General features: G+C 44.4%; 1 protein-coding gene across 4 annotated transcripts in view; it reads right to left on the minus strand.

The window, feature by feature from the left end:
* Nucleotides 1-3,501: 3,501 nt before the first annotated feature.
* Nucleotides 3,502-14,339, minus strand: part of Ntm (neurotrimin) — a 978,430-nt gene continuing 967,592 nt past the window's right edge. The window contains exons 9-11 of one of the 4 annotated variants that reach the window (XM_041657209.1): nt 10,060-10,092; nt 5,177-5,278; nt 3,502-4,927 (exon numbers count right to left, since the gene is read on the minus strand). In XM_041657209.1, coding sequence (XP_041513143.1) covers nt 5,178-5,278; nt 10,060-10,092 — 134 coding nt within the window. In that variant the 3' untranslated portion in view covers nt 3,502-4,927; nt 5,177. Of the gene's footprint in view, nt 5,279-10,059; nt 10,093-14,339 lie in introns of all 4 variants that reach the window. The other 3 variants (XM_041657210.1, XM_041657212.1, XM_041657211.1) reach the window with 3 other exon arrangements.

Genomic DNA, 14,339 nt, shown 5'->3' on the forward strand with positions numbered 1-14,339 from the left:
CAAAATGAGGCACCGATACTCAGAAATCCCAATTCAAAAAGTCCCTGGAACACTGTAAGTACTATGGGCACTCTAGGAAACTTTAATCAAACATATGATAGAGGGATATTCATTAAAAAAATCAACAACCTCCAAATTATAGAGATGAACTCATGTACTTTCACCATATGCCAGAAGAAATTATTCAAGTAATTTTGCAAGCTTGCACGGGAATAAAGTCAGCATTCAAAAACTAAAGCCAAACCAGGTCACCTTCATAAAGGCTGACGGATCAGAATGCCTCAGACTTAAACTGGAAGAACTGATCTCAGCTTGGGCTCAGAGAATAAGGAGGTCTTTTCTACCAAGGTTCTAATCAGAGGCTATGGGCATGATGGAGACTCATGACGCTGCACTGGACAAATACAGCGATTCAGAGAGTTCTTCTTCACAAATCATAGGATATTAATTTGCATTTATTTCCTTACAGGAGGATGAAGTCAAGTGCTCGTGGAAATAATGTTTGAATTAAGAATAGAGAGAAGGAAGATCTAATGCCTCGAGTGGTTTGATTGTGTAGCCAAGAAATAACAAAGGAAATACGAACCACACAATTACCAATGAACAAGGTCTGAGTTAAATTAACTCTGGCATTTGGCTTAGAATTTTAAAAACTGTATGTTGAAAAGAAACAGTCTTATTCCCCTCATCAGACACTACTGATGTCAATTGCTTTAAGCTGATTGCCTGCTGAAGGTAAATGACTGGCGTGCACAGATGCATTTGGCCAATAGTACTTGCTACCTGGCATTGTGGTTCTGCCTGAGCAAAGAAGGCTAGTTTTCCACAACCCTCCCTTTGCGTATGGTTTTCTGTTTTAATGACAAGCAGCTCATAGAAAATCATCCATGTTTTGCTGAACTCACACTGTATACATTTTAATCAAACATATCTACACCATAGGTTCTTGTGATTGATAGGTCTGCAGTCTTCTCATCTAAACTCAAGGTCCAGAAAATAGAAGATAAAGATGAGAGAGGCCAGTGAAATGCGCCCAACACTCAATCAGATTGCTATGTTAATTCATCCGCTCAGTTAGCTCCAGCTTGAAGAACAGTAGGTGGCATTCGTCATCACCAGCCACAGTACACGATGTGACCACTCGTGTGTCAACTAACCGTGAACATCGCTCCCAGTTAGTTCTGTCTACTGGTCAGAGGACGGACCTTGAATGAGCAGTCACTATGTGACTCATTTATGGGGGATGGAAAGATATGGCAAAACTGTGTGTCTATATGACAACAGGTGTTCTGTTGAATGGTGAACAGATTCGATAGGAATGTTTAGTGAAAATGTTTAGGGCTTGTTCCTCTACAGCTATCCTCTTTGCATTCATAGATGCTGCCATGACATAGCTGTTTGCCAGATTCTGATGACAGTTCTCCTATGGGGCATCCTAATGTTGAGGTGGATGGAGTGGTCCTTAAGGAGGATGGTGACTCACCTCTGAGTTATAAAAGTGGTCAAGTATTACTGAATTTATGTTCTATTTGGTATGAAGAAAAAAGTCATCCCAGGCGCTGTTCTGGATGACTGTTACCACAGATTCTAATAAACACTCCAAGCACATTCTTTTTTTCCAATAAAGGAAGGCCCAAGGGTTTCCCCTATGAGCTTGTATTAGCTCCTGCCTCCCCTTGTGTTGAATCCTAATTGACTTGAATGCTGAGGAAAGAGAATGACATTCACTTTGAGTTTCCCAAGGAATTTGGGGCTCATGGATCTGCCACACAGAGAAGCAACTTTCACTTTTAAAATACAGTAGGGACATCTCCTGATTGGATAACCCATCAGCCATGGGGAAATGGTCCCCCAAGAGCATGCTCTTCCATAACCTGATCACTGAAGATCTGCAGGCAAAAGGAGCATGGATTGACAGTGAAAAGACCAAGTCTTACTCATCAATGTTACCTTATAGTTGGCTCGGGTTGGCATTAACTCAGGGCACAATAGTCATAGGTTGATCTGAGGCATGATTAGTGACAAGGATATTAGTAATATCAGCTAGTATTATGGTAGCAATTCATAGGCATCCAGCAATTGTATATTTAAAAGAGAAACCTCCTATTCCAACAGAGTTGGGAGTCATGTTCTCTTGTCTCGGTCCAAGAAGTTTGGGTAGTGTATCTTGGCAGCTGTTCTGAAATAACCTCTTCAGGAGGGTTTCTGGCTTCCACTGTAGAATCAAGAAAGTCACCCGTACTTTCTCTACGTGATTCCGGTGAACTGTGGTCTGTAAGCTAAACCCACCAGTGTGGGCAGAGGCATGGGAGGAATAGAAGAATCTCACTTAACATTTTCATTTTTCTCCCCCCTATAATTCAGAAAGTATTGAATTTCTTTTTTGAAGCAGTTTTAGGCTTAGGGAAAATTGAGCACACAGTGTAACAGAAAGCAATGGGTTTGTGTTTCTGGGCCAACCTCTAAAATTCTTTCCTATATGAGTTACTAGCTCCAGACTCTGAGGATCAAATCCCTGTACTTTTTGGGTTCCAGAAGGGCACAATCTGGAAATAAGCCCCACTCTACTCACCTGCTGCAGCTGATAAATCTTTCTCTGCTTTGAATTATGGTCTTGCCTTTCCACTTATATTTCACATCCTAAGAAAATATAAGGCCCCCTCTTTTCAGTGGTTCTGGGACACGGGGTAGGGGCAATACTAATGCAATCGAGTCTATGAGACTTAGCCAGACCGTTGCCCACACTATTGAGTTGTCTGGTCCCAAAGTTACCAATAAGGGATGTAGTTGAGCTGTGAGGGCAAAAGGGGACAGAGAGAGGTGAAGTCAATGATTCCACGTCAGTGTTATTAGTGGCAGCTGGAAATGCCAGCACTCCTTGCAGGCTAAGCTGACGCCTGAGGTCACAAGGGCAGTGATTCCTGACTTTTCAGGCCGATGCTTCATTCCTGACTCACAATCTTCTATGGGTTTCATTTCCAGAATTGGCCTTAGAATTATTCAAATCCTGTTTCATTAAAATATTTTTTCCTATTAATTTATGGGTGTAAGTGAGGTTTGGGGTGGTGATGGCAGACATGGAAGGCAGTCAGTTCTCAGAATGTTGATTCATGAGATTTGGGGCTATTTAATACACACCATGATGAAATCAATGGAACTAGCAGCCGTGACTGGCCTTGACCATCTGACCCATAAGGAAACTGAAGAGCAGCAGGATCGTGGTAGCTTCCTACAAGACTCTCTGTAGGTATTGAAGACAAGGTCCCCACAAAATTTTGGTTCTCCTTGCATCCACAGGGAGGATGCAGGAAGTCTCAAACCCCACTGTCTATTAACAAAGCACTAGCAAAGGCAAGCTCCTTCCCCTCCCAGGCGCAGTACAACACCCCCACCTCCATTCTTAGGCCAGCCAGGCAAATTCACGCCCCGCCCCCAATTACAGAATGAGGTATCAGACCAAGTGAAGAGGGACATGGAACACTTTTTAATGTCAAGTCAGAGACAACCCATCCCTCCCCTAACCCCCAATCCCACTTTCCCTCATCACATCAGGACCCCTCCCGAGGCCTCTCTGGTCCCCAGACTTCAGGGAAGGAAAAAAAATGGTTACCTAAAAACTGCATTTTTCTTCTCTTTCATACACACTCGCACGAAGGTGGAAAGTTAAATAAAATAAACCAAGAGGATTAAGTTCTCCAGTAGTCACAAAGGCATCAGGGATTCCCGCAATGGGCTAAAGCAAGGTATTACTGACTGTTGGTTTAGATGGTCCAGTTGCTTGCTGTCCGTTAATGCCCCGAGGTGTGATGGAGAAGCCAAGTTGGCGGCCTCTGCCTCAGAGAGCCACACCTGGAAAGATGCTGCGCCTGATATTAGTTATGGTTTCTGGTGTCCTTTCCGCTTCTGAGAAATGTCTCTGACGTGTAAATAACCCAAGAAAAAAAAGGAAGGAGCTGATTACACAATTACCAGTAAACTCTATCATCTTTTAGAAGATCAACACACAGCTAACGCCATATACAGCATGCAGTAATGTCTGAGAAAGGACCCTGCTGAGAAACAAAATGGCTAGAACTCTAACAAAAAAAATATATGTATATATGTATATATATATATACTGTATAATATATGTCATCAAAAGAAGCATAGCCAACAAACCAAGATAGAGTGCAGATCAACCTTCCATTTCTAAGCAGTGTGTAGATAGCATAGTACTGTCTGCATGGAATGCCAGAGTGAGGCGTCTGTAGCGCTGGTGGAGGTGTTTGTTAAATCACATGTGTTTCTGGTGGATTTGCCAAAGCCTCACCAGGTGGTTAGAACCTGGTGTGTGGCCCACCAGTTGTAAACCTAGGTAAAAAAGTACACTATTTGCTTTGCTTACTAAACACGCTTCTCTTCACCCCTCTCCTGTATGTTTTTAGTTTTGTCTCTTGCTTATGCACTAAGTTCTAGACTCATATCAGAAAATATAATTAATAAAATTAATAATGAATCAGAATCCCTTATTATCCATGATGTCCATGTGGTAAAATGAAAACACAAAAGCTTAACGATATATTTATTTTGTGACTGTCGCGCTTGTGGGATTATGGTGCTGTCAGGCTGTCTTGTTTCCTTTTCTTTCTTTTTTCTTGTTTTGTTGCTGTTGTCTTTTGTTTTTTTCTTCTTCTTCTGATTTCACACTTCATGACACATGCCACCACGGCGCAGCCCACCAAAGGGCCCTCCGCGGCACATCTAGGCCCCTGCTTCTCACTCTGTGCTTGTCTCTACGGACCGATGGAATTTGGGATGGCCGACTCCAGAATGTTCCATGGTGGGGCACTTTAGTGGGCAGAGTGGCTGAGCCCTTGCCCACCCTGGCAACAAGAGAGGTCACACAGTGCAGCTTGTGGGTGGGTCCAAGCCAGGTGTGCCTTCTTCCCTTTTGGGAAAAGAAAGAAAACTCAGTGGTACCTAAATATCTGCAAGGCAATTTTCAAATTTCCTTTTTTAAAACTTTTTTTTTGTTTGCTTTCCCACGGTATTCTTTGTTCCCCTCCCTCGAATTTCTGTCCCATTGGCCGTGATTCTCTGAATTTCGTTTGATGCTGACTCATTGTCGTGTCTCGGTGCTGTCGTTGCATTGAGATGGAGTGGCAGCAGCTCTCCCCGGCAGGGAAGGGACACTCACATCAAAATTTGAGGAGCAGGTGTAAGAGCAGAAGAGGGAGGAGCCAAATGCAGCCTTCCCTCCTCGACGAAGCGTTGCTCACTTCACTGACCGCACCGGGGCCTGTGGAGAGAACATATATGCCATGAGCTACTTGCTGCAAGATGGGAAAAGTCCTCACCAGTCCCTTGGTCAGGTGTCACTTCTACCGAGCTTCCCTCTAGGATGAACATCTGGTGTTCTAACAATAGAAACGCTCCCAGACTCTCAAATCGACACCTAGTGTGCAAAGCAGTAGGTAGCCTTCCCTGGCAAGCAGAGAAGGCTCTGTCGAATCATCATTTGCCTATGGCATAACATGCTTCACTAACATCAAATCCTTGATCTCCTGGCTACTCACCCCATAACCCATCCTCTCCTGCGATCCGACTGCCTCAAACATTTACAGAACCTTCAGGCGATACAGCTTGTTCAGGAAAGGACCTGTTGGGTCCGACAGTCTGTCTGCTGGCTGCTGCTCCCCTACAACAATGTGAATCTCTCAGTCTTGGGGTGGTACTGGGATTCCCCCTGAAGGCCTTGGCCACTTTCTAGCCCGTGTGAGCTGGTTTGGGCCTGTCAGACACTTGAGTGAAAGTTTGGTGTTACCTCAACCAGGTGGGAAAGAGGCCAAGGACTCCAGGAACAAGACCATGTGCTGTGTGGACCAGGATGCAACTGGGGATGACAGTGGCATGTAGCACCCGCTTCAGGGGATGGCTACTGGGAGGGAAGTTTCCCTATAAGGCACTAATTCACCTGGTTTACCAAGAGACACTCTGCCAAACATGAGAGGCAAGAGAACTAACTCCAAAGTGGTAAAACTCCTCAGTGGCTTCCCTGTTGTTACAGGCAAACTTCTGGGCTACTTTGGCTCTTGGGTCCAAGTACTGCTGTGAAAATAGAAGTGATGATTCCGAAATAGTACATATAGTCAGAAAGCAGATGCCTTAGACACTTAATGAACAGAGACATGGCCTCTGCTAGGACCTGCTCTGATCTGCTCTGGAACCCTGAAAGGCTATTTAGAACTAGTGACAATACTCAGTCCCTGTCCTCACCCGAACACTGCCAGCACCTGATCTCCTGATGCGGGAGCTCAGCACTGTGGTTACTTTTTCTGATGAAATCAGACCAGATTCAACCAGACTTCCCGATTGCACGTGGTATCAGTCTGTCAAGTCCCAGAATTTCTGACCTAACTACTGCCCACATTATTACATTTCTTGGTCCTTTGAGGTCAGCAGCTGCTAATGTCACATCAGCAGGGTCACAGCAGTCACACACTGGGAGCTTTTTGGCCATGTTAAATTGTCATGCTGAAAAGTCCAGGGAACCCTGTTCTGCTCTGTGTCTGATGGGAGGTGATCCAGGCGACACAAACTGGAAAGCATTCTTGCGGATACAGGTGATGAAGTATAATCATAAAAAACAGATGACTTACCTTTTAATTGCTTGTCACATAGGACTAGCCACCAAGTGCTCCCACAGTCTAGAATCTAGCTGCTAGTTTTCCATCCAAAGTGGCACAAAAGACTCCCTCTCTATAGCCACTCCTTGTCTTCATGTCTTTCCTTACTCTCACAGGAGATATGTCACTCCTTGACTTCCCAAGGAAAGAGGTTACATTCCTGTACTTTGAGGGTGCCTTTCCTCTCTGGACTGCTCTGTTCTTTCCACTTCGGCCCTTGTGAGATCTTATTTACATACCATAAAAGCCAGGTTCCATTCCCCTCCCCTGGTAAAGTGAGTAGTCCATTCCATATTTCTACATGTGCCTTGCTCAGTATAATTTAAAAAATGTCCTGAGTACTTAGTCAATTGGGAATCTATCAGGGTACAGACTATAGCACGTGGCTCTCTCTGTCTCTGTCTCTGTCTCCCTCTCTCTCCTATCTCTTTTGTTCTCTGAATACTCAGGTATTCAGCTTTATCACCCATTCCTTAATCAACCTCAGTATTTCTCACCCTCTCTGCCCAATTACCTGCCATCTGCCATGACCAGAAAGCTAGCTGGGAACAAAGAGATTGAGAAAAAAGCCATTTCACTGAAAACACTTGGATGCTCTTTTTCTCCTACATTCCCTCCTTTCGTGCTTAACTGAAGGGCAGAAGCCACAAGCTATTCATAATACAACAGAAGCCCATGTAAGAAAAGTCCATATAAGGCTGAACACCTTCTGTCCAGCCTGGAGCCTCTGTATGGTGGCCTGGTAGCTCTGTCGGGGGCTCTCTCTGAGGCTCTTGTTCAGTTACATTGGTACCCCCCCCCAACTCCAGAGCTCCACTGTGTTCTGTTCTACATTGGGAAACTGTACAGGATATAGTACCAGGACAGCTCTTAAGCCAGCAAGCTGTAGAGAACAGAACAGTGCCTGAGAACACATCACTTTGCTTGGAGGAAGCGTTGGTTGTCTGGTAAAAGTCACAGGGACTTCCCGCTGTTCTTATTCAGGCCTGAGTTACCTTGCCCAGACAGCCTACTGCCTCTACCCTATGCATACACTTTCTCCTTTCCACCCTGTCTGTGTCTTCAGACTTAGTATGAAAGAACAGGAGACAGACAGCCCAAGGGAAGAGGCCTTTCCATGCCTGCTGGAGGAGACACCTGCCGTGACTCACCTCCCAAGTCACAGAGTTCACCATCTACCACTGCCACCAGCGGCTGGGACCTCTCACATTTATCCCCTACCTTCATTTTAGTGATGTTCCCACACCTCCAAATTGCTCCAGCTGAGTGCTTCAGCCTTAACAAAAACAACTGGTTCCTTGGTAGAATGTACGCCATCACAGCTCTCTGCCCCCTTAGGCTGTCTTCCTGTCACGTTTTCTTAAATATTCTTAGTCCAGTGCATGGGGGCACATGTTCACACATAGATAGAGAAACACACAGAGAAACACACACACACACACACACACACACACACACACACACACACACTGGCTGACACTCCCCCTACATATTATTTTTCTTTCACAAGCTCACAATCTCTAGCCCTTTGTCTGAAACATTCTCCATTTACCTCATTCTTTTCCATTATTCCACCTTCTGCTCTGGGCTCCGGTGGCTTCCTCCAGGCAGTATTTCTTGATTCTGTCAGTAACTTATCCATCCTACTATTAAATACACCCTCAGAATCCTAATATTCTAAATTCTCCTTATTTGTCAGACATGCAATTCCTCCTAAGTGTCACCACCAAGTAAAACTGCTTCTTCCCCTCATCCTCCCTTCATGTTTGTTGGTTTGAGGCAGGATCTCCCTACCTATCTCTGGCTGAATTGGAAATCTTAATTCTTCTGACTCAGGATTCCAAGTTCTGGAGTCATAGCTACATGCCATCACATCTGGTGTGCCATGACTTCCTAAAGGCAGGGTGTGTGTCTCATTGACCATAGCAGGTATTGGGTGTTTGCTGACTAAAGGCAGGGTGTGTGTCTCATTGACCATAGCAGGTATTGGGTGTTTGCTGACTAAAGGCAGGGTGTGTGTCTCATTGACCATAGCAGGTACTCGGTGTTTGCTGACTAAAGGAGAGAACTTTGACTTATGCTGACATGTCTACGCTTGCCTCATGCTTCTGTTTTCCTTTTTGATAAAATTATACCTGTTTTTAAAAAATCAGACGATAGAAGAAACAAGCACACACACAAAAAAACCCCCCACTATCTCTTGTGTGTCTTCTGCTTTGTTTCAATTTCTGTTACAGAGCACTGACCTCCATTTGTCTAACTCTGTCCAACAAAGTCATCAAAGGTCCCAGGACTGAGCAACTCCACCAAGAAGCCATGTCTCATGGACCAGCAATTCAAGAGTGCTGGGGATCTATTACGGTACCTAAGGTCTGGCCTGAGGATTGCTATTTCTTTTGGAATTTGTTGAAACTTTACTTTAGAGAGTTCAAGAGCCTTCTCTGGTCCCTTGACTTCAGTTTTCAAATGTAATTTGCTTTCCACCAGCTCAGGTCATGTATCTTCGGGGAAGGGCAAGGTTGATAGCTAACCCATCTGTGTACTGCTGAAGGCTGGCCTGCCCCACCCTGAGAAAATACTGAGCAAACACCAGAGGAGAGAATGCCATGGGGTGAAGCTCTTTGGTCCAGGCAGGCATAGGTCACAGCCTGCTAAGAGCAAGGCCCATTCCCAGTGGATGCTAGGGAAGTGACAGCTCATGCCATCTGTCTGGTGACACGGTCACTCAGATGAGGCATCTGTTCTGCATCCAGCCACGCCTCCACTGCACATTGGATGCCTTTATTGCCACTATCTCACTAGAGAGCAGCGGAGGCCTAAAGAGACTAATTACTGGGACAGTTAGGGTCTCGCAGAACAGCGATGAGTGTCAATTATCCATCGGAAACATCTGGCTGCCATGAAAGCCTCAAATAAGACACATTTTTATTCCTGTCCCAGTGACTCACCCAAGAACCTCCCCTTTCCTCCCAAGTCTCCCTCCCTCTCCCCATGTTCTCCTAGCTCTGAGTTAGAGAAGGAGAGAAAAGGATAAGCAAAGGCAGCATGCAAGGCAATGGCCCGAGAAGACAGATGCATTAGAGAGAGCTTCATGGGGGAACAAAAGGCAAGCCCAGTGCCAGGGTCCCAGAATCCAGCTCTTTCGAATACGGGCAGGTGCTCATTAGTGCCACCATAAAGGCCAGTTATACTCGTGCAAGTGGAGCAACTCACACCGGATGTGACATCAGAGGAGATAGAGTTAATTTAGGCTGATGGCAAATCGCTCAAGAGTCAGAAAGAGTTTCCTCTAGGATGCTGAAGGGTGAGCTAAAAGAAGGAGGCGTCTAGGTGAAGAAAACTACATACCCCATTCCCACTAAGGCATCAGCGCCTGAGAAGTAAATATACAAACCTTTCCAAGGGGTCAGGGCTGTAGTTTTCACTTCTAAAAAAAAATTAAAAATAAGCCACTGTTAAGGCAGAAAGCATCTTCAGGTGCTTACTTTGCCCTCAGATGGTCTAGGAAATAAGTCAGACTTACTGGCCTAAGAGATTTCCCCAGGCCCTCATACCTGCCTCAGGTTATACTGACCGCTGTCCATCACTCATAGCCAGGCCTTCAGCCTTTTTTGTTTGCTTGTTTTGTTTTTAGCTGGAAGTGAACTGGAGGCAAGGAAGAGTATGGATGGCAATTACTGTGGACTGAAGCAAAGCCCGAATACACACTTGATCTTAGGAGACACCTACTCCTTTGGAGTCTGAGCTGCTGAGTCAAAACTTCTTCAGAGAGATGTCTGTACTCTCATCAGACTATCCCCAATTCACGGAATTCTGTAGTCTTAAGAATAAAGTTGGCTGATACAGTAGGATTTAAACTATAGCAATTTGTGTGTGGGTACCCTTACTAATCAGAAGATGTGGAAGCCTGACTTGCTTTTACTTATGTCTTGTCTTTTAGAAACTCTGACGAACCAGCTTTTAGATGGGAGAGGAGTCTTGCCCTTTAATATCTGACTTCAAGCTGGCCTAATGAAACACCCTCTCTCTGGGGCCACCAGAGACAGGGCCATCTGTACTTGCACTGCAATTGTGGGACTTCCTATACATCCATGAAGAGAGAGACTTCTCTGTTGACTGGATTGTTCAAGAGCCCCATTTTCCTGACTGTATGCTCTCGGAAGAATATGCAGGACTTTCGCAGCTTTTCTGTGGACAGCCAAGAGCTTTGATGACTTGGTTTGTGTAATGTACCTCTCTAGTCAAGGGCCTGTGCAGTTGCTCATCTGGATCCAGGGAGCAGATGGACAATCATCGAAGCCTTGGGCACTGAAGTGTTACAGTGGGAGCCTGTTCTTTGTCCAGAGGTCCTCACATTTGGAGAGAGAACAGTCTTCAATACAGTGCATCCTAATCGAAACCTCGGTGTTTGTAGTATGATGAATGCATATTGCGCTGCAGGCTCTTGAGCTGTTCTTTAATGGCTCCAGGCCAAGGAAACCTCCTGATTTAAGTGTCTATTACCAACTTTAAGAAGCCCTTCTAAACACATAAAAATGTGAGAGATGACCCAATGTTTAGTATTTGAAAAAATGCCCTAGGTAAAGTTAAGATGGGAAAGGGAAATCAGATGTGGTAGCTCCATATGACTGATGCATAGCCCTTTGGAGTACTTGATGGGTTCTTGGAATGGTCCAGAACCTGAGGAGGGGCTGCTTTATGAGTCTCTGTGCCAAGAAGGAAGGGATTGGAAGGAAAGAAAGCCTGGGGAGATGTTGGGGGATAAAAAATCCATGCAGACTTTGCCTCCAGACCACAAGCAGTGAAAACGTAAGGTGCCCTGTAAGTTGTTACTCACAGAGTATTGTGATTACTTGCTCAAATAGGGTTACAGGAGGACATAAGTAGTTCCTATGTAGATCTGAGACTATAAGGAAGGCACACATTCCTTATTTATAAACCACACAGAAAATCAAAAAACTACTTATACATATTTTCCCAATCAGCTCCTCCAGACCTGGATTCCTGGTGCAAGCATTTGAGAAAAAAAATCCAATTCTTTAGCATCCCCAGGGTAAAGGGCAATCGGACACTTGTTCTGACCTTATCTAGAACTCATTCTTTTGGGACTTTTCTAGGTCCCAGTGTTTCAACCAACTTGCTTAGTGTGCAGGGGGAAATGCAGGCCTGCTGTTCCTTCTGTGAACTATAGTCTACTTTTATTCTAGCATAAAGAAGAGCTCCTGGAGGTTTGACACCATCCTCTCTGTCATGGTGACTTTCTGTCATTGTGTGAACTTTGTGAGAGCCTCTGAAGTCAGTGGTAGCCCCAAGCTGTAGACTTCGAGTAACATTTCAACTATCAAGAAAAGAAACAAACAAGCCAGTCATGATTACATGACTTGAGTCTCAGCACTTGGTACGCAGAGGCAGGCAGATTTCTGTGAGTTTGAGGCCAGCCTGGTCTATATAGTGAGTTCCAGGTTATCCAGCAAAAAAAAAAGAAGAAAAAAGAAAGAAAGAAAGAAAGAAAGAAAGAGAAAGAAAGAAAGAAAGAAAGAGAGAAAGAGAGTGGAGAAGGAGAAATGGGAAAGAGAGAAATGGCTCAGTAGTTGAATGTCCTGGTTATTCTTGCAGAGGACACAGATTCATTTCTCAGTATTACATGGCAATTAATAACCATCTATATCTCTAGTTCTGGGTGATTGAACACCTTATATCACAAGGTATGCATGTGGTACATAGACACGCAAGCAGGCAACACACATAAAATAAAAATTAAGAAAGCTTATCTTGACAATCCAAATAATTTTTTCAATAGGATCTTGATTCAAATTTAGCAAATCCTTTTGCTAATGATATATTAACATAAAGCCAGACAGGACCATAGTGGTCTGGTAAAAATTAAGAAAAAGGAAAACTGGAGGGAAGAAGCAAGAAAGAACAACAGAAGGGAGGAAGGAAGGGAAAGAAAGAGGGATGAAGAAAAAAACTATAAAGAATATCCTAGGTCAGACTGCATATGCCTTTTCATTCCAGAAATGATCATTATGTCAGCAAAGCAGATACTCATAGCTGAATCTACGTGCTCAGGTAAGCTCAGGGCTAGCCTCTAAATCTCGCAGGAAGAAATTTGCTTCTGCGTGAATGTGGTCATTCAACCCACTCTTATAGAAAAAAAAAAAAAGGATAACAGATTTTTTTCATATACGTGCCCGAGAAATGCTGACTGCGTGATGCTTTGCTAGATTGGCCTAGCTGAATACGTTGAATTCTCTGCAGGAAGACCTGATCATCTCCTTCTGATACCCAGGAGAAGCTCTCTGCTTTTGTTGTCCATCCTTTAATACTGGGAGGCTTGAGCGTATTAATAAGGCAGCATCTCTGAGCCCAGCGATCCCATCAGATCTGAGCAGATTGAAGACAGAGGGCCACCAGATGAGAGGAGAGCAGCTGCGGGGCCGCTGAGCTTGCAGCATGGGCCCGTGTTCTTACCCGCGCAGAAGCTTGGTGAGGGATGATGGCCCAGTCCAAAGTTCTTATTTATCACTTTGAGAGTCCTGCACCACCAAATATTAATACTGGAAGGTGACATGCAATCTGTTGTGTTTGCAAAAGGGAGGCAGAGAAATATGTCAAGGGTGGCAAAAATGCTGAGGAGGAACAAAATTTTCTTATCACTTCTCGTCCATTTAGATACTAGGCAGCAAAGCAGCCTCAAGTTTCTATAAAGGCCAAGGGTTTTCTGTTGTAGTAACTCATACATTCCTCTAAGTCTTTCTGTATGTAAGAAGAGCATCCCTTGGAGGTGTTCCTGGAGGAAACAGCTCTCTTGTCTGTTCTATTGGAGATTAGTCATGGTAAGAGGAAAATGAATGCAGATAAGTGACTGAAAGTGTTCAAGTGCACGGTCTGCTTCTTCTAAAATATGACAAGTTTCACAGTCTAGTCCAGCGGTTATGCTAAAATGACACACGAATCTCTCAGAACATTCCAGGCTTCTATAGTCTAAACTTTCTGCCCTAACTTATACCCAACAAGGGGACTTCTGAGATGATGGGGTGAGAAAAAAATCATAGTGGGAGGGAACTTTCTCCCAGGTTTCATTTGCACGTGACTTTGCTTTGGGGAGATGCTTCTCCAAAAATTAAGCGTAAATTCAATTAAGACTTGCTTGTTAGAGAACACTCCCTGAATGTGAAATGCTTCAATTTTCTCTGACAATGTAGTTCTAGTGGACAGAATTGCCTTAATAACTCCTGAAAGCATCATAGGGGCATCTGTCCTATCTACTGCTGACGTTAGTGTTTCTCTAATGCTTTTTATTTTCAATCTGAATGGTGCCTCATTTGGGAGTTCAAAGGCAGGAGTGGCGTCACAAGCTTAGTCTGAATCCATCCATGAACTCCCCCCTTTTTTCCCTTGTTCTTTGTTTTGCTTTCCTGTTCTGACTCATCAGCAAGAGTGGATGATGTAGCCCCACCTCTTTTTTTTTAATGATAAAAGCATTTTCCTTCACTTATCACATAGCTCCCCTGCAATTTGTTTCTTTCTTTCCCTCTGCCTCCCAGATCTAATGCTGTCTTTGGTGAGTGTTCACACAGTTAGAATGTAAATGGATGAACAGAATGGGTGCAGGGGAGGGGTGGGATGAGGGAGGTTAGAAGACTCTGTTGGGAGTTGGGAGAAAGGCAT

The sequence above is a fragment of the Microtus oregoni genome, unplaced genomic scaffold, assembly GCF_018167655.1.
Source record: "Microtus oregoni isolate MIOR12 unplaced genomic scaffold, Mior012 000008F_ref0000371, whole genome shotgun sequence".
Lineage (NCBI taxonomy): Eukaryota > Metazoa > Chordata > Mammalia > Rodentia > Cricetidae > Microtus > Microtus oregoni.